Below are 25774 nucleotides of genomic sequence, written 5' to 3' on the forward strand. Positions count from 1 at the left end.
TATATATATATTTATACATTTATTTTATTTATTTTTTATTAAAGGGCTCAGATGGCCCCATGTGGCAAACCCCCTTCTTTTTTTATTTTTATAAATGTTTATTTATATTTTTTTTATGTATGTGTGTATATATGTATGTGTGTATATATGTATGTGTGTATATATGTATGTGTGTATATATGTATGTGTGTATATATGTATGTGTGTATGTATATATATATATATGTATGTATATATACATACACACATACATATATATATATACACATACATACATATACATACATACATATACACACATACATAAAAAATATATAAATAAACATTTATAAAAATAAAAAAAGAAGGGGGTTTGCCACATGGGGCCATCTGAGCCCTTTAATAAAATAAATAAATAAAATAAATGTATAAATATAAATATAAATATATATATATATATATATATATATATCACACATTTTTTTATAAAAAAACAGGAGGTTGCCATCCGGGGCCCTGGGGACCTCTGGGCCCTTAATAATAATCATAATAATTAGGGCTGTGACTAATTAAAATTTGTGTTCGATTAATCGTTTTGTTTTTTAAATCGATTAATCGACCAATTTTGATTTATTAAAGGCACATACAGATACAACTACTTTTAGCTGATCTCCTTGCATTGTAGCTCTGCATTAGCCAGTGGTAAATGTGGTGGGGGCAGCATGGGGGCAGATGTGTATATTCTTTCAGTATGGGGGCAGATGTGTATATTACAGCATCTGCCCCCATGCTGTAATATACACATTTGCCCCCATGCTGCAAGAATATACACATTTGCCCCCATGCTGCAAGAATATACACATTTGCCCCCATGCTGCAAGAATATACACATTTGCCCCCATGCTGCAAGAATATACACATTTGCCCCCATGCTGCAAGAATATACACATTTTCCCCATGTGTACATTACAGCATGGGGGCAGATGTGTATATTCTTGCAGTATGGGGGCAGATGTGTATATTACAGCATGGGGGCAGATGTGTATATTCTTGCAGTATGAAGGCAAATGTGTATATTACAGCAAGGGGGAAGATGTGTATATTACAGCATGGGGGCAGATTTGTATATTACAGCATGGGGGCAGATTTGTATATTACAGCATGGGGGCAGATTTGTATATTACAGCATCTGCCCCCATGCTTTTATAGACACACCTGCCCCCATGCTTTTATAGACACACCTGCCCCCATGCTTTTATAGACACACCTGCCCCCATGCTTTAATATGGATGGTTGTCCTCTCCAGAGTAGCTGACACGTGCGAAAGGGAAGATGATACGAGCAGGCGGGCGGGTGAGGATGCCGTCAGCCGACGCCGGGTGGACCAAGATGGCGGCGGCTCCGGAGCTAGGCCGAAGTCGCGGTCTTTCCTATGGGCGAGACCGCGGAGCTCACTCCACGGATCGTGCTCGATCAAAATAATTTTAGTCGATCAAAGAAATTAACGATTAATCAAACAATTAATCGTTATTTTCCGCAGCCCTAATAATAATATATAAAAATAAAAGAAATAAAAAAATATATATAAAAAAGTTTTTATATAAAAAAAGGGGGGTTGTCATCCGGGGGCCTTGGGGGTCTTCGGGCCCCTGTGGACCTCCGAACCCCTTACAGGTGTACTGCCTGTACCCCCCTGATGGCGGCCCTGTGTCTAGGGGTGATTGGTGAAAGTTGTAGTAACGGAATGTCCACGACAGGTGTCTTTTGTGCCGGGTAAAAACAATAAAACTTGGCGAAGAGTAGAGGTAGACGAAGAAATTAAGATAGCAGATCCAGATATCAGAAATAGGGAAACGGTCCTGCTCCCTCATGTAATGTCCCTTTCACCACTCCAGCCTGAGTGGGTATAGTGCACCTGGACAGGCCTCTCTCACAGGCCTGGCAGCCAGAATGTCACTCGAACCTTAGAAAAAAGTCTCTGCCACAGACCCTCCTAGTAAATGAACAGCGGAGATAATCCTCCTCAGACTTGGCACCTGGATGTCCTTCAGGCAGTTTTGAATTAGGGTACCGACTGACAGGCGGCCAACATCCAGCCTTTCAGTGTCCGGTTCCCCTGGTCCCCAATGAATAGTCAGGCCCCTATCGGAAATACCAGCCTCTCTTGGTACTCCTCAGGCAGACTCTCCACCGTACGGCCTCCTCCAACTGGATGGACGACCCAGGACCCTCTTAAGTGGGACCCAGTCGATTACCGAGTCCCCAAGCAGCAGATCAATTGCTCCGGGCCAACGTGGTCCCGAAGCCAGGATCCTTGTTTTGCACGCGCAACCCCGGCCTGGAAGACCATTTGCCAGGACTGCGTGAAAGGTGGGCGCCACACGAGGAGAGACCCAGGAAAACGGTGTCCATCTCATAAATAGCCTCTCCCAGCATGCACAGCAAGGCCAAACACTCCTGATTGGCTGCTGGGCAAGAGTACCCAATCCTTGAATCCACTGCTGCCACCTGCTGACCTAGGGTGAGATCTGCACCCCAGAAACAACAGAATGGACCACAGCACAGCCAAAGCTGAGACAGAGACCCAAATTTACACAAATCAACATGGTCAGAGTTGAATAACTGACCCCCTCTAAATTTAACATAGCATCGGTAATGGAAAGTGACCAGGCGCTACACAACTATAACAGCTTCACCTCTTCAGGGAAGGCTGTCCACAAGGTTTAGGAGTGTGTCTATGGGAATGTTTCACCATTCTTCCAGAAGTGCATTTTTGAGGTCAGGCACTAATGTGGACAAGAAAGCCTGGCTTGCAGTCTCCACTATTAAGGCCCGTAAACACGATCGGATATTCCGACAATTGTCCGATGGACACGTTTTGTCAGATAATCTGACAGTCTGTATGCTTCATCGGACAATTGTGATTGGAAATTTACGACAACAAATGTTGTCTGTGCATGCTCTCAAATTGTCCAACAACAAATGTGTTCCGTCGGATCATCCAATCGTGTGTACACAAATCCGGACAAAAATACAAAATACAAAATACAAAATACGCATGCTCGGAAGCAATGCTAACCATCAGACAACATTAGCAGAAGTTGCCCAGTGGGCGGCACTAAAGAGCTGAAAAACAATGTAGTTTTGTGTATGTTGGCTGAAAAAGTTCTGCCGTTTGTATGCAGAACAAGTTTGCGGTCAGCGCCCTTCGGACAAAATTCCATGGATAAGTCCAATGGAAGTCCGATCGTGTGTATGAGGCTTTATTCATGCCAAAAGGTGTTATCTGGTTGCGGTCAGGATTCTGTCAAGTTCCTCCACCCCAAACTCGCTCATCCATGTCTATAGACCTTATTTGGTGTGCAGCAGGGGCGGACTGACAACTCATGGGGCCCCCGGGCAATAGAAGATTATGGGGCCCCCGGGCTTACAGATGGCCACCACGCCAGGAGGCAGTGCAGAGGCGGGGCAGCTAAAATCTCTGGATTTTCACATCAAAAGCATGTCGGTTTCGGACATATCAGGGACAGATGTAAAAAAAAAAAAAAAAAAAAAAACACAGATTTTTACATACTGCCCCTGGTTTTATTGAGCCTGGCAACCCTGATGGGGCCCCCTAGTGGCATGGGGCCCTCGGGCAGTGCCAGAGAGCCCCAATGGTCAGTCCGCCCCTGGTGTGCAGTCATGTCGGAAGGAGGGAAGGGGCCATCCCCAAACTGTCCAAAATGTCTTGGTATGCTGACACCTTAGGAGTTCCCTTTACTGGAACCAAGGGGCCAAGCCCAACCCCTGAAAAATCCCCCCACACCATAATCCCCCCTCCACTAAATGATTTGGACCAGTGCACAAAACAAGGTCCATAATGATATGGATGAGCAAGTTTGGGGTGGAGGAACTTGACTAGCTTGCACAGAGTCCTGATCTCAACCCCATAGAACACCTTTGCGATGAATAGTGGAGACTGTGAGCCAGGCATTCTCGTCCACATCAGTGCCTTACCTCACAAATGCACTTTTGGAAGAATAGTCAAACAATCCCATAGACACTCCTAAACCTTGTGGACAGCCTTCCCAGAAGAGTTGAAGCCGTTATAGCTGCAAAGGGTGGGCCAACTCAATATTGAACCCTACAGACTAATGCCGCGTACACACGATCGGTTAAACCGATGAGAATGGTCTGATGGACCGTTTTCATCGGTCAAAACCGATCGTGTGTGGGCGCCATCGGTTATTTAACCATTGGTTAAAAAAAAAGCCAACTTGTTTTAAATTTAACCGATGGATTCCTAACCGATGGGAAAAAAACGATCGTTAGTAGGCACAACCATCGGTTCAAAATCCAAGCATGCTCAGAATCAAGTCGACGCATGCTTGGAAGCATTGAACTTCGTTTTTTTTCAGCACGTCGTTGTGTTTTACGTCACCGCGTTCTGACACGATCGTTTTTTTAACCGATGGTGTGTAGGCACGACAGACCATCAGTCAGCTTCATCGGTTAACCGATGAAAACGGTCCATCGTTCCGTTCTCATCGGATGGACTGATCGTGTGTACGCGGCATTAGCCTGGGATGCCATTAAAGTTCACGTGCGTGTAAAGGCAGGCATCCCAATACTTTTGGTAATTTAATGTATCAGTTTACAGGGATACGACACCATTCCACTCAGGCAGGAATGCTTACAATGATCAACTTTTATTCATGTAAAACCTTTGTCTCAAAACTGAAAAAAAAAACAAAAAAAAAAAACACACAACACACACACACATGGTTTGCCGTCACTGATTACAAAGTGTTAGCTAAAGTTTGGCATCAATTTGTTTGGTTATTACATGCAACACTTGCTCAACCCCCCCCCCCCCCCCAGACAGACAATGCTGCTGTCCAAAAGTTGCCCCCCTGTTCTCATTCATCCAGAGTGGGGGGCACTCTAATACAGGAAGTGTGTTACTGGCCAGATCAACAGGTGAAAACAGAGGGAAAAAGCCAAACAAGAGAAAACAAATGCAGCCACTACATCTAATGATTGGGAAGCTGCATTATATGACATTTTGTTTTTTTGAGCTTAATATCGCTTTAAGGACCTACCCATATGTGTAGCTGCTAGGATCTTTTAATTTCCTGTAGGCTCTTTCAGAACGAAACTAAAAATCACAAATTTTACAAAGCTATTGATACACTACAGTTAGCTGGAGCTCCCATTTTAGCTTTTTGTTTTTACATATCAGCTGCTAAAGCAACCCTGGACAGTAGAATATATTTGTGCGTTTTCTGTTTATCCATTTCATGTTTTTATATTGCAATCGTTAAAAAAACAAAAAACAAAAAAAAAACAACACTTCCATACCAGGCACTTACGCACCTTCCCGCCCAAGCCAATTTTCAGCGCTGTCGCACTTTGAATGGCAATTGCGCGGTCGTGCGACGTGGCTCCCAAACACAATTGGCGTCCTTTTTTCCCCACAAATAGAGCTTTCTTTTGGTGGTATTTGATCACCTCTGCGATTTTTTTTGCGCAACAACTAAAAAAAAAATTTTTTGTAAATAAGTACGTTTTCTCTTTCAATTACGGGCACTGATGGGCACCGATGAGATGGCACTGATGGACATCGATGAGGTAGTACTGACAGGCACAGATGAGGTGGCACTGATTGGTGGTGCTGGTATGCGGCACAGATGGGCACACATAGGCGGCACAGATGGGCACACATAGGCGGCACAGATGGGCACACATAGGTGGCACAGATGGGCACACATAGGCGGCACAGATGGGTGGCACTGATGGATACTTATGGGTGGCACAGATGGGCACTGGGCATGGATGGGCACTGGGGTGGCACTGATGGACACTGTGGGGCAGCACTGATTTACCCATGTTGCCAGTCAGTGCCCATTTGTGGGCACTGATTGTCATCTTTTTCATTTTTTAAAGCTTTTTTTTTTTTCCAAGACTTTTTTTTTTGTTTGCCCTTCCCTGGTAGTCCAGGGTGGGCTTCCCTGGTGGTCCAGTGTGGCGATCCGAGGGGGGGCTGCGCTGATAAACAATCTGCCGCCGATCAGCTCTCCTTTACTCGCGCTTTCAGACGCGAGTGAGGAAGAGCCATCAACGGCTCTTCCTGTTTACATCGTGATCAGCCGTGGTTGGACACGGCTGATCACGTGGTAAAGAGCCTCCACCGGAGATGCAGGGTGTCAGACTGACACCCCGCATCACCGATGGACATCCAGTCAGGATTTCAAAACCACTTCCCGGACGTAAATCGGCTATAGGCCGGGCGGGAAGTGGTTAACAAACTAGGTTGCACCAGAAACAGAATTTGGTGGCATGATAACCAGGACAAATTGCAAATAAAATTAGGCAATAAATGTGACATTCACCAAACATTGATTGCAGGTGTATTCTTCTGGTGCATGTATTTTGTATTCCAGCAATTCGCTTGCAGTGAATGGTTGGAGAATGTTAGATTCACAGTTTCGTGAATATGGTCCTATATCTATTTACATAGTTGGGTTGAAAGAAATAATAAAAAATCTATAGTATCACAACTTGTATTAAAATTATTTGGATATTATTAAATATTGGAACGCGCTTAGGCATTACCTTTTCTGAAACGTGTTATTTACAATTGCTCGAAACACCAATCGATCTCCAACAGTGGAAGGTCCTCTGAATTTAAACATGTCCACAGATTTAAGGATTGCATGTGTATGACACAGGCGGCTGTAAAAAGAATGAGAAGACGTTATGTTTGATGGTGTCTGTATGCATTTAAAAAAAGTTACTTTATCATTTTATAACATAAACAGCATATAAATGCACCCAACTGACAGTGAGTGTATTTTCTTATTTCAATAAAATATATAAAAGCACTGGAAGGAAATATTTGCATAAAATACAAAAAATCATGGCAGCTCTAAAAATCAGACAGGGTCTTGTTCCTGGTCCCTTCTGTATCGGCGTATAACACACACCCCAAGTTTAGGAGGGAAGATTAAAGGGGATTTTTTTTTTTATACATTTTAAATGCCCATCATTGCAAAATTATTAGTGCCCATCTGCAGCCTTGCCCACACATCTGCCTGCCGAGGAGGGAACGAGCGCCGCCGAGATAGACAGAGCCGAATGTCCTGTGTACTCGGCTCGTCTCGCAGTCCCGCCCAGTCCCTCCCCTTGGCCTGGCTCCTATGATGGACATAACGGTCCAATAGCAGGAGGTGGGACTGGGCGTGACTGCAAGATGAGCCGAGAGGAGTAGAGTACACATGATATCCAGCTCTGTGTCTATCTCGGCAGCACTCGTTCCCCTTCCCCCCCCCCCCCCCGAGGCGGCCGTTAGGCGTATAACACGCCCCCACGATTTTCCCCTGATTTTAAAGGGGGAAAAAAGTGAGTGTTATAGACCGATAAATACGGTGGTTAAAAACACCACCACCTGCATTTCGTAACCTATAGGGCCCTTTCACACAGAACGCAGTTGGATGCATTTTGAACTGCACAGACAGCCCGAAATCAAGGTAATCCTATGGGCATAGTTCCTTTTTTTTTTTTTTTTATGTGAAGTAGGGCATGCTGCATTTCCCCCCCACAGTCAATGCAGGGAACACGCTACAAAAGCACTGCACTGTGTTCCATTAAGCCAAGAAAGCCAAGCCCAAAAAAACATGGAAAAATGCACGGCAAACAGCGCAAAACTCACTCAAGGGTTCATCAAGCATGTAAACATACATGGAACCTCATCCCAGGAAATAAAAGAGGAAAATAATTAAGAAAAAATCCACATAAGATGAATAAAAAGGGGAGATGATGAGGGGGGCCAGGGGTGGGGGGGGGGTTAGGGGGGGAGGGGGGGGGACCGGCTGGTGTGAGCCCGGGGAGTTCTGGGGTCCTGGGGCTTCTCACCCACCCCCAGCCTCCGGTTGGGGGGGGGGGCGGGGGCAGTTCGGGATGTAGTCACACTTGCAGAGCTCAACCTCTGGGGCGAGAACCGTGGGCCGGGTGGAGTAGGTTGGCCACGGATCCAGGTGCCTATTTTAGGCCGTAATGCCCCTATTGGTGGGGGAAGAGAGGGAGGGGGGGAGGGTTAGGGTGAATATAGGGGTCATAGTACAGAGTAAATGGGGGGAGGTGGGGGGGTGTGGGAGAGGGTTCGGGGGGGGAGTATCTCCGGTTATCAGTATCAGAAATAAGCTGCCTATTGTGGCTTTGCCCTGATGCTTTTTGGAAATCCTATCTATGTAAGATGACGAGTGACATGACTCAATTCATAACAACTGAATATAATAATAACAATGTAACGGGAGTGGTCCGGGGGCGAGGGATTATCTGGTAGAACTATGGGAACCTTAAAAATACTCTCATATAATGTAAGGGGATTAAACTCCCCGTTAAAAAGGGGTAATATTTTAAGAGAAATTAAACATCTTAAAGCAGATATAGTACTCATACAAGAGACACATATCTCGCAGGAGTCAAATCTTAAAATAAGTTCACCGGAATACCCACTATGGTACTATGGAGACTCACCGACTAAACTGGCAAAGGGGGTTGCCATTGGGTTTGCCAAGGAAGTTAGATTCGTCCTGGCAGAGAGAAAAGTAGATCCCGAGGGGCGGTATCTCCTACTTAGAGGAAAAATAAACGAAGTTGACTATTCTATTGCAAACATCTACTGTCCAAATAAGAACTCCATGAGATTTCTTAAGGGGGTCATTGAGATGTTTATGGATTTCAGGATAGGCAGGGCAGTTGTGGCGGGTGATATGAATCTCTGCCTGGATCTGGACCTCGATTCTACGTCCCGTGCACAGCGGACTGGAGATGCACAAAGAAAATTACTTAAAAAAAAATTACACCAACTCCAATTGATGGACGTTTGGAGAATTCAGCATCCGAAAACACGAGATTACTCATTCTACTCCGCTAGTGGATCATAGCTCACTGGATGTAGTGACAAGTTCGGGAATTGGGATAACTACCCTGTCGGATCATGCGCCAGTTTCAATCAACATAAAAAACGAGGGAGCTCCCAAAAGCAACACCAAATGGAGACTTAACGAGGATTTAATACAGGACGAAGAGGTTGTAGTAAGGATAAAACAGGAATTGGAATGGTATTTCAAGACAAACTGTTCCGAACACATGTCGGAATCATTAGTTTGGGAGGCTCACAAGGCCTATATCAGGGGCATACTGATCGCAATAGGATCAGCGAAAAAAAAAGAAACTAAGAAAAAATATGATGAGTTATATAAAACTATCTTGGATCTTGAACAGACCCATAAACTAACAGGAGAGCAGGAAGCGGAGCGTACCGTTATCTTAAAAAGAGAGGAATTAAGAGATCTCATTGAATATGATAATAGAGCGGCATCCTACAGACGTAAGAAAGAGAACTATCAATGGGGCGACATGTCGGGTAAATACCTAGCAAAAGGGTTTCAAAACAAATTTAAGGGCAATTTTATAGAAAGTATTCAAACAGGCAAAGGGAGTAAGGTACATACAACATCAGAAATTGCAAGAGTATTTCAAGAATACTATGGGAAGTTGTATTCGATATCGCAAGGGGACACCTCAGAAAAAACAAAAAGGAGAAGTGTTAATACAAAAAAATTTTTAAGTAACACATGTTTAAATAAAATACCAGAGGACAAAATTAGTTTTTTAGAAGAACCTATAACGGAAATGGAAATCCGTAATAATTTAAAGGAGTTACCAAAGGGGAAAAGCCCAGGCCCCGATGGGCTAACAATTGCATACTATCAAAAGTTCAGTGACATTCTGATCCCCAGGATGTGCTCCTATATAAACGGTATCGGTTTAAACTGGGATATTCGTCAAGAGGCTTTGGAGGCTGCAATTACAGTAATCCCTAAGATAGGTAAAGATCCCTCCTTATGTTCTAGTTTTAGACCTATTTCGCTATTAAATGCAGACGTAAAATTGTTCGCCAAAATCTTAGCAGGGAGAATGAAAACAATCATGAAAGATTTAGTACATACTGATCAAGTAGGTTTTGTCCCCGGGAGGGAAGGTAGGGACAATAGCATCAGAACACTTCTGTTGACACAGATAATAAAAGATAGTAAATCCCCAGGTCTACTCCTGTCTATAGACGCCGAAAAGGCTTTCGACAGGGTAGACTGGGGATTTCTATTGAACACATTGGAGTTTATCGGGATCGGTCCAAAAATGATGGGGTGGATAAGCGCTCTGTATAAACACCCAACGGCAAGAGTTAAGGTGAACGGGACATTGTCAGGGACATTCGAAATGTTCAATGGGACTAGACAGGGGTGCCCCCTGTCCCCTCTTTTATTTATTTTATCTTTGGAACCATTGCTGGCCGGGATTAGAAATAACCCCGACATCAGGGGGATTCAAACAAATGATGGGGAACATAAACTTGCAGCGTTCGCCGACGATATCTTATTATTTATAACGAACCCAACTATAACACTCCCGAATCTATTAAAAACCCTCAAATTGTATGGAGACGTATCTAATTTTAAAATCAATCCTCTAAAATCAGAAATCCTCAATATTAGCGTGAGCGCACAGGACGTACGGAGATATAAGCAAGAGTTCCCATTTATTTGGAAAGATACCGAGATAAAATATTTGGGAGTCAATATTACAGCATCCCCTGACCTAATTTACCTGCAGAATTATATACCATTATTAAATGATATTAAAAAAGATTTAAAGAGAATTGCATTGAGACAAAGATCCCTACTAGGGAGAATAAATTGTTTTAAAATGTTTACTCTCCCTAAGATATTATATATAATGCAAATGTTACCAATCGCATTACCGGGTGTTTATTTTAAAATACTAAAACAGTTACTAAATAGGTTTATATGGCGGAACAAAAAAGTGCGCATAAGTATGGAGGTGTTAATTAGAGATAAGGAACATGGTGGTTTGGGGGTACCGGATATTTACACATATTATAGGGCTATTCACATGGCACGGGTGATTGATTGGGTCAGAGATAACAAAGAGAAAAGGTGGGTGAGAATAGAAAGTTGCTCAAATATGTCACGGTTAGGAAAAGAGATTTGGATACCGCCACATTTTAGACAAATAAATTTGCACATGCACAAAATCACATTGGCATCCACGTCTATATGGGATAGGGCACATAAAAAACATAGATGGGGCTATAACTCCCCACTAATCCCTTTATTTGACACACATTTTTTTGTACCAGGGAAAATGGACCTGTTTGGTAACTGGATTAAAAAACCAGATGCACAATTAAAAGACATATTAAAAGATGGTAAAATTCTTACCTACCAGGAACTAAGTAAAAAAAAAGAATTGTTTGAGTTGAACAGGTGGCGATACTTGCAGTTGACGCATTTTGTGGATTCCTTCCCCTCCCCCTTGAGGTCAGATAGACACTTGCTTCCTTTGGAGCGTCTGTGCTTGGCTCCAAGGGGAAGGGGCGCGATTTCCGCAATTTATAAAATATTGATGGGATTGAAAGACCCCGGTCTCCCTCCTTATATTAATAAATGGGAAGAGGAACTGGGAACGGGTAAAACCGAGACAGAGGTCAGGAAAATATTAGAAAGGACGCATACGACTTCATTTAATTGTGCATTGATCGAAATGAATTTTAAGTGTTTAGCACGATGGTATATAACCCCGGCCATAGCACACCGTTATCAAGACGACACCTCCAAATATTGCTGGAGGGGCTGTCTTGAAGAGGGAACTATGTCACATATATGGTGGACCTGCCCAAAAATTAAAACATACTGGAATAATGTATTATTGGTAATTGAGGAGATAACCGGAATTAAAATACTTCCTGATCCATGGGTCTGCTTGTTCCATGGGACAGAAATGTCAACTAAACAGTACATGAGAACTTTACTTCCTCACGTATTAGATGCAGCAAAGAGTCTGATTCCCAAACAATGGAAGGACCCTATGAGCCCGACAGAGAAGAGCTGGTTTTGCAGAATCAATGATATATATTATGCTGAACAGCTCAGGTATATGGGAGAGGAAGGAGAAGGCGGATTTAAACGAAAATGGCAGGACTGGGCTAATTTTAAACTTGCACCAAGGTATATTGATAGGATGATATGATGATATGATGATATGATATAGTGTAGGAAGGTTAATGGGCAAAGAGTGATTCAATAGGAGACAGATTTCCGGAGATAGGGGAGGGTGGGAAGGAGGGGATAAGGGTTGGGGGCGGCTTGAGGGTGGGACGAGGGTTTGTTCGGCTAGGGGAAACTAATGTATCTATTTATGTATTTAAGTATTTTTTCCTTTCTCTTCTTTTGTATATTTACTGACATATATTTAAGAAAAAAAAAAAAAAAAAAGGGGAATAAAAAAAAAGGGAAGAAAATGAAATGGATAGATAAATAAATTTTCCAACCATGATGCGAACTAAGGAGACTGCGAATTGAACGCAAATTGATTGAATATCCTGATAGTTCTCTGAGGCGGAAAAAAAAAAAAAAAAAAAAAAGAAAAAAAAGAAAAAAAAAAAAAAAAAAGAAAGAAAAAAGCATGTAAACATACAGTCAAAAATGTATAGTTATGTGCAGTTTCTGGTGTAAAAGGCCCCCTAGGAATCAGACTTTATTCAGTGCTTCAACCCTTCACTCTTAAAATTATACATTTTTTTCCCTGCAGCTGGACGATGATTGGGAGGATGTATGGAGTGCCATGTTTGCTAGATTGGTGTCGGCACGTGATCCCTTGATACAGTTTGTGTTCCTTCATAGAGTGCACTACACTCCTACTAAACTGGTGAGGATTTTGGCCCCTACCATTATGGCCTGGAAGGCATTAAAGATAAATAAGGCTTTACCGATGTATGAAGCCACATTTAATAGAGAGGTGCCCGATGAGTTTAAAACGGTATGGGGTGGTTGGAGAGAAAAATCGCTCCACAGCATTGGATTAGTTGCCTCCTGGTTGAGAGTTATCATTTGTGGCAAGTAGTGAGATAGTAAGCCTTGATGGGCTCCAAATACTTTGTGACCGGGGGGGGGGGGGTTATCCGGTTTACAGTGAATGTGTATTGTATGCACTCTTCCTTCGGTCTATATACTTTTGCTTCCTTTTTTTTTTTTAGATTTGAGAGCGGCATTGTACACTGGTGCTGTTGAATTGTAGTACTAACATTTTATTTTTTTTATGTGAAAAAACCTTTAATAAAAAAAAAAGTTCTACATCCCCTTCGAAAACCTGTGCAACTCTACAGCGCCAATGAGACATCTAATCTCAACGACATACGGACTACTGTTTTCCTCACAATCTCCTAAACTTCACTGGGCCAACCAGCAGTGGGAAAACGACCTCTCGCTGGAACTTTCGGACAGGGAGTGGGAACACATATATAGACTCGCCCACAAGGGGTCGATTAACGTCCAGACGCAGGAGAACGCCTACAAACTCCTCTCCAGATGGTACAAAACCCCACTCAAACTACACAGAATTAACCCAGCACTCCCTAAAGTGTGCTGGAGATGCCATCTGGAGACGGGCTCCTTCCTCCACATATGGTGGGCGTGCCCCAAACTCCAACCCTACTGGACGAAGGTCCATAAATACATAACACATGTCACCACCGATACTCTAGAATTCGCGCCTGCCCAGTTCCTTCTCCATCATGCCGAAAAGCGCCCGAGGAAATACAGCCGCTCCTTGGCCATGCACATGGTAAACGCCGCGCGGATGTGCATCCCACTTTTCTGGCTCTCCCCAACACCCCCCTCTATGTCCGATTGGTTTCAACGCCTCCAAAAGATAATGGAGATGGAGGAACTGATCCACCAGAGCAACGACACGCCGGCAAAGTTCAACGAGACTTGGGCCTGCTGGCGGCACTTTACCCTGTCGGATGATTACAAAGCCATCACCTCAGGAGATCAACGCACAGTGCCCTCTCAACCTCATACGTCGATGAGCTGTGGCGGCTCGACCCCCCCCGACCCTCCCCCCTAACCCTCGTACCCTTAAGCAGGAACCAGGTCTGCCCACCAGACACACTTCAGATATTGCCACACCCGGGGATACACCTGGGAAGTTAAGGGCTACCAGCTGCCCGACAGTTTCGCTACTTGCGTCAGTTACCTAATGTTAGAAATACAGCCCACTGGCATCCGCTCTGTCCACTAAGCTTATGGTCATGTTACGCCCAAGTATACTCTAATGACTTGCTTATGTTGCATATGTGGAAGCGGCTGCGCCCGCAAGAATATTGATTGTTTGAATGTTACATTGTTCTTGTAACCGCACTTATCCTGTATGATGGACGAAAATAAAAAACTTTATTAAAAAAAAAAAAAAAAAAAAAAGTTAATTTTTAAAAACATTAAATTGTGGTAACGTGGATAGCAAAAATGGTTTATGGCTATCCATGTTCCTGCTGGGTAGATTCACTCTATTTGGCCTGGTGACCATTGCCACCAAGATAGTAAGTGATGGGAAATCCAATATTTTAACTAAAACAGGAGGCGAGAGTGTAAATATTCTCTTGGAGAAGCCTATTCAGAGACAACCATCTAAAAGCTGGCTATAAACAAATGCCGCGTACACACGCTCGGAATTTCCGAACAAAAAAAGTTTGATGGGAGCTTGTTGGAAATTCTGAGCATGTGTAGGCTTCATCTGACATTTTCTGACAAGTTTGAGCCAACACCCGCCTGAAAAAAAAATCCACGGTTTTGTTGTCGGAATGTCCGATCGTCTTTACGCGGCAAAAGACTTAAAAAATAAATCAAATATTATGTTTGTATGAAAATTTGTACAGAAATGCTTTGTCCATTTGACTGGACAAAAAGTACTTGAAAATGTTGCTTGCTTTTAACATTCAAATTTTGGAATAAATAATTTCCCAAACAAAAAAAACAGTTGTGCTCAAAAGTTTGCATATCCTGGCAGAAGTCATACATTTAAGGCATGGATATTGAAAATATCACCAATCATGCCAAAAAAAAAAAAAAAAAAAACAGTCTTAAAGATAGTGGTCACGTGAAGCCTTTATCACAGTTGGCTCCTTTTTAAAACCATAACAATAACGGAGACCACCCTAATGTCCCTGATCAAAAGTTTACCCTGCAATATTTGGTTTTGGTACAGACACAAGGTGACACACAGGTTAAAATGGCAATTAAAGTGTTACTAAACCCACAAGAGTAAAATCAGTCTGTATATGCAGTTAAGTATGCTTTTTATACTGTGGAACCTAAGGGGTTAATCCTCTGCATTTAATCAGACACTGATAGAAGTCACAAGACTACTCTAACTGCTGATGAGAAAAGGTATTTATCAGTTAATATTTACTAAAATAATTGCAAATAACTACATGTTCCGTGTACTGTGGGAGTCCAGATATAGTGAATGCAGGGCCCTTGGTTTAGTGACACTTTAAAAGGTTAATTCCCCACATCTGTGGCTTTTTAAACTGCAATTAGTATCGGTGTATAAATAGTCAACGTGTTTGTTAGCGCTCATGTGGATGCACTGAGCAGGCTTGGCACTGAACCATGGGGAGCAGAAAATAACTGACAAAAGACCTGCAAAACAAGGCAATTGAACTTTATGAAGAGAGATTGCAGCCACAACTGACAGAAGTATTGTTTGGGATAGAAAGAAAAACTCACAGGTAAGCTCAGGAAAAAAAGATTGCGTGGCTGTTTTAAAGGAGCACAATATGATACTTAAGCAAAAATTAGCTGCTTGGTCGAGATGCCAGAAAGAAGCCTTTACTGCTTCAATGCCACAAAAAAAAAAAAGCCCAGTTACAATATGCCAGAAAATACATTGACATGCCTCACAGCTTATGGCACACTAATCTGGAGTGAAGAAACCAAAATAGAACTATGGTCACAACAACCATAAGCGATATGTTCGGAGAGGAGTCCGCAAGACCTATAGCGACAAAAATAACATCCCACTGTGAAGCACGGTGGTGGCTTACTGATGTTTTGGGTGTGTGCAAGCTCTAAAGGCATGGGGAATCTTCTGAAAATTGATGGCAAGATGAATGCAACATGTTATCAGAAGGTACTGGCAGACCATTTGCATTCTTTTGCACAACAATGACTAGGCACAAGGCCAAGTTGACCCTTCAGTGGTTACAGCAGAAATAAGGTAAAAGGTTCTGGAGTGGCCATCAGTCTCCTGACCTCAATATCATTGAGCCACTCTGGGATATCTCAAACGTGCCGTTCATGCACGACGACCAAAGAATTTGCAGGACCTGGAGGCATTTTTCCCCAAGACGAATGGTCAGCTATACCACCTGCAAGAATTTGGGGCCTCAGACCACCATTACAAAAGACTGCACACTGTCATTGATTCTAAAGAGGGCAACACACAGTATTAAGAATTAAGGGGATGCAGACTTTTGAACAGGACTCATTGTTTCCTTGTTGCCATGTTTAGTTTTAGGATTGTGCCATTCTGTTATATCCTGCAGTTAAATATGTGAAGATGATATGATACAGTTAAAGGGGTTGTAAAGGTTTGATTTTTATTTTCTAAATAGGTTACTTTAAGCTAGTGCATTGTTGGTTCACTTACCTTTTCCTTAAATTTTCCTTCTAAATGTTTGTTTTCTTTGTCTGAATTTCTCACTTCCTGTTCCTCCTCAGTAAGGTGTTCAGTAAGCTCTTCTAAATGACTTTCCACCGCTCGGATGATGGTGGAAAGCTTACTGAGGAGAAACAGGAAGTGAGAAATTCAAACAAAGAAAAAAAACATTTAGAAGGGAAAAACGAAAGAAAAAGGTAAGTGAACCAACAATGCACTAGCTTAAAGGAACCGATTTAGAAAATAAAACACAAACCTTTACAACCCCTTTAAATCCCATAAAAAAAAAAAAAAAAAAAAAAAGGTTTTTGCCTGCTCATTCATGTTTTCATTCAAATGGTGCATCTTGTATATTATTACCAGTTCACCAAGGGTATGCAAACTTAAATATTACTGTGTATACTCGCTCGATTAAGAAACATTTTCCATCCTATCCCTTCAGATAGTGTATGGCCAGCTTATGATGGACATTGCCCTCACTGTGGAGATTTTCAGTAACTTCCTGTTGTGCTCACGGCAGAAAGTGAATTGCCCAATCAGAACCCAGTACAGCAAAATTGCGAAACCCTTTCCCATCCTATCCAAAACTGTTCTGACTACGTATATTTTAAAGGGGAATCTGTGGGAAAAAGGAGTTTAGGAGATGTAATTGCAGACTTGTTTGAGACCCAGAGCCGTCATTCTAATCTTGAGAAGACTGCAAGACAGCTGTCCAGACTTTAGTCTTTTTAAAAATGTTGGGTTTTCTTTCATTTCTCGCCCAGTCTATGTAAAGCCTATGCAACTGGCTGTATGCTACTGTAGTTCCAGGTCAGTGAATCACATTAAAAGGGCAATATGCTCAGGATGACAGGCCCAGAGCCTTCATCTTTCAAAAAACACAAGCCAGCAATGGTAGCTGCCATATTTCTGTCCTCAGAAGTTCACTTTATTGCTGAATGGCGTCTGTAGATCATATCACAGTATGATAAATCGAACAACCAGACTGGAATCAAACTAGTTGAGAATGTTTATTAGTTCTTTGTCAAACCAAGACAGTGTAGGCAGATGTCTACTACAACGTACACTCATACACTGAATTGCAATCCAACAAATGAGGTAAGAGAGACAGCTTGGTAATATTTTCCTGTTTATGTGTACAGAATGTTAGAGATGAATTCCAGGCAAACAGCTAAATACATTGATAACATATGTAGCGCTACCCCCGCAGGTTGTTACCTCCTACCGTTGTCTAGGGGTGAAGTTGATGAGTCGATTAATAAGCGAATGTCCAGTCATCAAATAAAGGTTTTCTGAATGCTTTATTTCCGGCCCAACATGACCAACATCAACATGAGTTAGAGAGAAAAGGTTGATGAAGCAAGATAACTCTACAGTATCAGGCCTGGATATGAAGAGGGCAATCCTGCTCTCAGTAGTAGTAGTAGATACAGTTCGTCGCCACTCTAGCCAGAGTGGGTGAAGCGCCCCCGGACAGACTCCTGCCACGAGCCTGGCAGCCGAAGTGTCACTTTAGGTGGCTGGGAGGAACAGGTCTCTGCCACAGACCCGGCTCTGATGGGCCTCTGCCACAGGCTTAGAACTTGGATGAGCTAAATAGATGAGCTTATCCTCCCAGTAAATTTGCGCTAGCGTCACCGGTTGACAGTTGAAGTGTACCTGTTAATGTCCCAGTCCCCAGTTCCCGATGGTTCATTCAAGCTTCTCAGACAACCTGCCTCTTGGTTCTCCTTGAGCCGATCCCCCACCGCACAGCACGTAGCTTGGGATCTCTTCAATAGAGTCGGAGACCCAGTAAGTCACTGGGGCTCCTGATAGCATCAGTTGCTCCAGGCCATGAGAGCCCAGAGTCAGGGACTCCGCATTGCGCGAGACCCCAGGCCAGGTAGGCCATAGTGGCGGGACCCGCGATGTGCGCACACCCTGAAGGTGGGTGCCGCACCTGGAACCAGGAACCCGCGAAGACCAACAAAAATGACGTCCGCCACAGATATACTCTCCCCCAGCATGCTCCGCGAGGGAAAACTCCTCTAATTGGCTGCTGGGGAAAAGTGGCTCTGCCAGAACCCCTCTAGCGCCAACTGTCGCCCAGGGATGGGATCTCATCCCTGGAGCACAGATTGACCTACAGGACAGTTCTGAAATGACAGCAGCCCTAAATTTAACAAATTATGAATGGGAGCAAAATAACTCTCCCATTCCCCCACTAACTTTAGTGTAGTGCCCATACTGAAAGTAAGGGGGCGCTACACATACATACAAGGATTTTTATTTGCCAGGGATTTGTATTTTTGTCCTGGACAGCCAGGTAATATCAGTTAGGCAATACAGTAGCACCCTCTCTCCACCCCCATCCTTATTACTGGATAATAAAAAGCAGCAGCAGATTGATGGCGTCACTCCCCTGCTCTCTGCAACCATCAGTAGAAGTCCCAGCCATGGATAGATTCCATGGTTGAATGCTAGGAATAAAATGGATGACTGGAAGCTTCATTCATATCCATATTATCCTGGCCAGGTATTCATCACTGCAAGTATTCTGGCCCCATACCCTCTAGCTGCAGCTCAAACTCAATCTATTTTTTCAATGTTTGGCATCACATCTCACGGTATACAGTTTAAGCAAATCGTTTTTCGTCAATGCACTGAAAAGTTTATTGCCTGGAGATCCTGGCAGAAATTTTGAATAGACAAAAAACAAATTGGCTTAAAGTGACTCTGGTGTGAGAAAAGGTATGGGGCGAGCCATTGCTGGCCTCCTGAAATTGAAAGTGTCTGTGTCCGACTTCAAAGAGGTGTCAGTTATTTATCAATTTATCTGTTCCTGGTCACAGACTCAATGAAAACAGTTCAGAAACTAACTGACTTTCTCAAAAGGAAGGTTCACAATGGCACCCTTTGTTTTTTCATCACCGATTCCATTTAAGAAAACTGTAGATAGTGAGGAATGATCCCAAACATACTGAAATATAGATTTTGGGGTTAGATGCCTTTTATCGCGACTGTAAACATTTTTTTTTTTAAATGACAAAACATGTCATACTTGTCTCCTCTGGGCTTTTCACCAAGCATCTGCGATCCTCCTTTACTGGGGTCCCCCTCCAGCCTTCCTGGCTCTTACCCCCTTCTGACCGCCCCCACAGCGCTGGATCGAGATTGGCCTCAGGGAAGTAGGGGGGGGGGGGGAGCACTGCACACAAAAAGTTTGCCACTTCAATGCAGAGAACGCATTAAAAAAGGTAAAAAACTTCTACAATTACAACCACTTTAAGTGCTATAGAGTATGTCTTCATGAATACAGGCATAAGTGAAATCAAGTGCAGCGTAATAACATGGCAGGAGGTGAAGTATTGCATCTTCCCAAATAAATCTACTAAATTACCTTGCAGAAATATTAGCCACAGTTTCCATCCAAGCCATGATCTGTCCTCCAAATGTGTTCCCTTGATGGTTTGCATGGGGTGGAAGAACCAGCTCAATGCTCTCTACACGGGTACAGTCTGTAGACATCTTGTTCTGGTCATTTTCCCAATCTGGGTCTGCAACAGAGAAATATTGGAGTATGTGATGGGAACTTTTAAAACAAAATTATATTCAATGCGATCACTATACATGTAAAAAAATAAACGCCTCTGGCTCTTTCACACAGGCTGTCCGATCAGATCCGCCTGTCAGTTTTTCAGGCGGATCTGATCGGACCCTCCATTCACCTCTAAAGGAGCGGCTGATGTCAGCAGACACATGTCCACTGACATCTGCCGTTATCCGATCCGATAAATCCAGACAGATGGTGAGCCCATCTCGTTTTTTCAGTGCCGATACGATACAGATTATTCCGTACAGATTATTACGCTGCCTTTCAGGCCAATAGATATCAGGTGACCATATTCTGCAGATTTAAAACATTTTTACACTGTCTTTTTTTAAAGGGGCTATAAAGGTTCGTCTTTTATTTTATAAATTGGTTCCTTTAAGCTAGTGCAATGTTGGTTCTCTTACCTTTTCCTTCGATTTCCCTTCTAAATGTTTTTTTCTTTGTTTGAATTTCTCACTTCCGGTTTCTCCTCAGTAAGCTTTCCACCATCATCCGAGCGGTGGAAAGTCAGTCAGAACAGCTTACTGAACACCTTACTGAGGAGAAACAGGAAGTGAGAAATTCAGACAAAGAAAACAAAGAAAAAAGGGAAATTGAAGGAAAAAGGAAAGTGAACCAACAATGCACTAGCTTAAAGTAATCCATTTAGAAAATAAAAAACAAACCTTTGCAACCCCTTTAAGCACTGTTATTGCTGTCACAAGAAATGTAAACTTCCTTTGTGACAGTAAAAGGCAGCATAGGTACTCTTTATGGAGAGTTTGGGGGTCCCGGGCAGAGCAACAGGGGGGGGGGGTCTGTCCCCTCTCACTGCTTGTAACAACAACAGAGTGGCTGATGAGCCGCATCGGTTGTCATTACAAGAAAGTGGACCGTCCGCTCTAAAGAATGGTACCGGGCCATACCTGCAGCTGCATGCACAACCCCTTGAAGCAATATCGGTAAGTTTGATCGATGCTTCGAAAAGGTGAATATCGACGTCCCATAATCGGTCGAACCCCTAGTCTAGATACATTTGGCAGCTCAATGTGCACCGCTATTCGAATTTATGCAGGTACTCTTTTGAACTGAGAAACCAAAATCATTGGCTAAATCCACTGTCATGGCCTCGGGAGGTCTAAAGATTGCAAAGTATGCATTTTTCAGACTTGGTTCCAAGTACATGCACCCAACAACTGCTGCAGGACCTCTCAATATATTCACCTGCTGGCATGGTTGGTGCTGCCCCTTAAAAAGGTTAGGTAGTGTTAATCTGCATCTCAGCATTTCTCCACCATTGGTGTCTTGACTGAACCATAAACATTGTCACTCCATGAATGCTGCCAATTACTGTGATTGAATCAGAATTAATTAAATTATCCACCTTTTTATATGGGTGAACATGCATTTTTTCCACAAACCATAAAAAGCACTGCCATCCTCCATCAGATTGTTATAGGACACTTCATGGTAAAGTCGGATTCTCCTCCTTTCAGCCGCTAGACTATATTCCAAGTGATCTTGGGCAGTTTGCAGCTTGACCGGTTTTAGATTAACCTGCAAAAGATTAGAGTGAACAGAAGATAGTTCTGTTATGAACAAACTTTATAAAAAAAGTGATCTTAGTTCAAGGCTCTAGAAGTACTTGCATAACCAAGGTTGCACTTAGTATTATTAGTATGTTGAATGTTATTTAAAGAAGGATTCAGCTAAAAACTGGTAACCTTACATACTCCTAAATGGAACATCAGGCAGACAGTCATTTCTATAAAACAAAATAAAATCCAGAGAAGTATTTATTGGAAAAAAAAAAAAAAAAGGAGGATCAGGCTGCTCTGTGCAAAACCATTGCACAGAGCAGCTAAGTAGAACAGGTGATAGATAGATAGAATATCTCTACATACATATCTCTACATACATACATACATACATACATACATACACACACACACACACACACTTTAGAATCACTTTAAAACTGCAGTTTCTGATCGGTATGTTGCTTTATAATTTCTTTAAAATGTTACTCCAATAAAATCTAGAAATTTGAGATTAAATAAAACCTACGTTTAATAAAAAATATTTCTTTCCTGCAATCAGGGGCTTCCGAAAAAAAAAAAAAATTGCACGATTCCCCCATCGACACAGTGTTGACAGGGGAATCCTTCCTGCAGAGCCATCATTTTCTCCCAGCAGAGGACAGGGGCAGAAGTCCCCGCCAGGAGCAGACAGTGGTAAATCGCTAGTGGCTATAGCAGCTTCTAGCTAAAATCCATAGAGTCTGGCAGGCTGGTTGTACCCAAGTTAATGAGCAATCAATTTGGTTAATTAATGGTTTGAATTTTGGCCGGTTCAGCAGAAACGGTGTATGGCCAGCCTTATGCCCCGTACACACGATCAGAATTTTCAATGGGATGAACGTGACTGATTTTTCTGACTAAATTCCATCCAAGCTGTCTTGCATACACACGGTCACACCAAATTCTGACCGTCCAAAACGCAGTGACGTAAAACACAACGACGAGCCGAGAAAAATTAAGTTCAATGCTTCCGAGCATGCGTCGACTTGATTCCAAGCATGCATGTTTTTTTCTCTGTCGGAGTTCCATACAGACAAATAGAATTTGATAGAATGTTTTTTCATCTGAATAAAAGAGAACACGTTCTCTTTCCAAGTCTGTCGGAATTTCCGATGGAAAAATTCCATCTATCTTTTTCCATCGGAAATTCTGATAGTGTGTACAAGGCATTAGGCTTTAAGTAGAAGAGATCAAAGAAACATTTACAACTAAAGCCAAAATAAGATAAGCCTGCTGCAGTTAATAATTAAGGCATCTGTCCTGTAGTAACATTGTGTAACTTTAAACCCAGATTGTAAAATGAAGATGACCAAGAGATCAAGAAAAAGTCACCTTTACCTTACTGAGCTTAGAGTCAGATTGCAGCCACAACAATTACAATGTAAACATCGACCTAGGGTGATTATATGCAACTTTTGCATTGAAAGCTTTTTAAATAGTGGAAGGCTTCCCATAAATGTGATGCGATACATACAGGTAATGCTCATGACTTTAAAGCTCAACTCCAGTTTCTATCACAGAAAATGAAAGTTGATCAGGAATTGATGTAGCACTTGTCACTTTATTGGCACATTGACTGTAGATATTTTCAGCAGATCGTTGAGTGTACATTAAGCAAGCAGTATCACTTCCACTTCCTAACCCCAATCCATCACAGAAAATGCCCCACCACCACACCACGAATAATAAAAAATTAAAGTGGAATTACATTAATTCCAGGTGTATTCCATGCAGCCGTGCGGGGAGCACTGTGCTCCATCTCCAGCATTGGCTGGTCTTCAGGGCTGCATAGGACAGCACTCATAATATGATCCATGCAACATTATACTGTGAACCCAAGTTGTGCAATACCGTTTCGGTGGTGTGTTTTTGACAGCTTAGGCTCACATGAAGATGTTGGATGATCATTCAACCTAGAAATAACGGAGGAATGGGCATAAAGGATGTTGAAGAATGGAAAGGCAATTAGTGGATTAAATGTATTTAATAAAAATAAAAAAATAAAACACACAGGCTGCCTAATTTAACAAGACTGTAGACTTTTCTCTACTACAAAGTGATAAGGCATGCCTGTTGGGTGAGCACTGTGGCAGGTGCCAAAGCTGGAACATGTCAGGCAAGCGCAGGCAGAGGTCTCCTAGGCTGTGGTTCTTAGAAAGATACTTTCCTGGATATATGGAAAGAACTCTGGAATCCATCCAAATTCTTTAGTCAATCACCAAGTACAGAGTAACTGCCAACATGTTTCGGCGAAGCGCTTTGTTCACAGCTGTGAGTGCGGGTTCTTTCCATATATCCATGTGATACATTTGCCTATATGTCTGTCTAATGCTCTCCCTGCTTGCCATTGTGATTACCATCCGGTTATTGAAGTGCTAATGTCCCCTCACTATTTCTAAAGGTTAATTGATCTATTGTGTTGTGTGAAGGAGATCTGTGTTTATGTGGCTTGTGTTAATTATTCTGATTGCTTCATTGTGGTAATTATCTCTCTATATGCAGGGTCGAGTTGTCTAGTTAATGTATTTAGTACAACTAGTACTCAACTCCACAGATGTCATTATCTAAAGAAAATGTGTTTTCAGACTCGGCTCCGTCGTGTCTGCCTACTCATCTGTATGGAAGCCCCAGTGTGAGGGGGGCGGAGATTTGTCATTGTAACAGTTTTGGAAATGACATATAAGCTGTGTGTTATAACATTAAACTCAGTCTTGGTTCCAGCATCCAGTCTTGACTCATGTGTGGGGGATCCTGTGATGGTCTTGTATGGAGAGGAGGGAATGCTTGACGGGGATATCATACCGATACCGTCACAATTGGTTGGTAGCAGTGGGATTTTCCCTTCTACTCTCCTTTACACCCGGGATTCCAAGCAGACACTGGAAGAACTACTGGAAGTTCGTGGAAGGATTGCTAGCAACAAAACCGAACGGGTCATCATAGCAGAATCAATGGAGATAGACCAGGAGAACGGGATTGCAGCAACGCCAGCGGTACAAGAGATGGAGACACCAGTGATTCAGGAGGAGGAATCGCCAGCCAACAAGCTAATGAGAGAGAAGCTAGCATGGTCCGGCCCGAACCCAACGCCAGATGTGGTGCTGAAAGTGATGGACCCGTTAGTAAACGCAGAACTACAGTTAAAACTGGCAGCAGTCCAACAAGCAGCCGCACCTTCTCCGAACAGTGAGTACAGCACAGCAGACACAAGGAAGATTCCGTTTAGCGCTTTTAAAGCTTTTGATGAAAAGGACTGTGAGATTGATAACTACCTGGCGGATTTTGAGCGACAATGTAACCTGCACCGAATAGCTAGAAGAGAGTGGGTTGCAATATTGTCAGGCAAACTGTCAGGCAAAGCTTCTGATGCTTTCCGGACCGTGCCAGATCAGGATATCTATAGCTACGCCCGGGTTAAAGAAGTGCTCCTGGCTCGTTATGCAGTAACCGCAGAGTCCCACCGACAAAAGTTCAGGGACTCACGCCGCAAAACCACGAAAGACTCTTACGCGGAATGGGCATGCCAGTTGTCCCTGTCGGCCTCTAACTGGGTTAACAGCAGCCAGGCCACCACCGCAGAGGACATTTTGCAACTAATGCTCCTGGAGCAATTTTACAATCACATCCAGACGGACGTCAAAGATTGGGTGAGAGATCGCAGGCCCATGACTCTACCAGAGGCCGTGAAGTTGGCGGATGAATATGCGGATACTCGCAAGACAAACCAGGTCACACCACGGGTACAACCTCCACGACCAACGGCGCCCTCACACCCACCAGCCGCTAGATACCAACCGCCTAACAGACCGATGACATCTAGCCCTCGCTACCCACGCCAGGAGGACAACGAACAACGCTGCTTCCAGTGCAAACAGTTGGGTCACTTCAAGCAGAATTGCCCCATGAATGACAACACCAGGTCAAATTGGTCTCAACCTGGGTACCGCCCACCAGCAGCAGCCCATTGTGTAGACTCGGCTTGGGATCCCCAGGAGCTGGGTCAGGAAGAACCATTGGGCACCCCTTACGAAGCCCTCATGGTACAATCTGTTATTACGGACAACAGGGAACA

The 25774-nt window shown here is 43.1% G+C and overlaps 1 protein-coding gene across 2 annotated transcripts in view; it reads right to left on the reverse strand.

Moving 5' to 3' along the window:
* Positions 1-25774, reverse strand: part of ACOT12 (acyl-CoA thioesterase 12) — a 131049-nt gene that overhangs the window by 65464 nt on the left and 39811 nt on the right. For both annotated transcript variants that reach the window (XM_040341645.1, XM_040341642.1), the window contains 3 exons: positions 21544-21679; positions 19931-20087; positions 6577-6696 (listed from right to left, as the gene is read on the reverse strand). In XM_040341645.1, coding sequence (XP_040197579.1) covers positions 6577-6696; positions 19931-20087; positions 21544-21679 — 413 coding nt within the window. The remainder of the gene's footprint in view (positions 1-6576; positions 6697-19930; positions 20088-21543; positions 21680-25774) is intronic.

The sequence above is a fragment of the Rana temporaria genome, chromosome 1 (genome assembly GCF_905171775.1).
Source record: "Rana temporaria chromosome 1, aRanTem1.1, whole genome shotgun sequence".
NCBI lineage: Eukaryota > Metazoa > Chordata > Amphibia > Anura > Ranidae > Rana > Rana temporaria.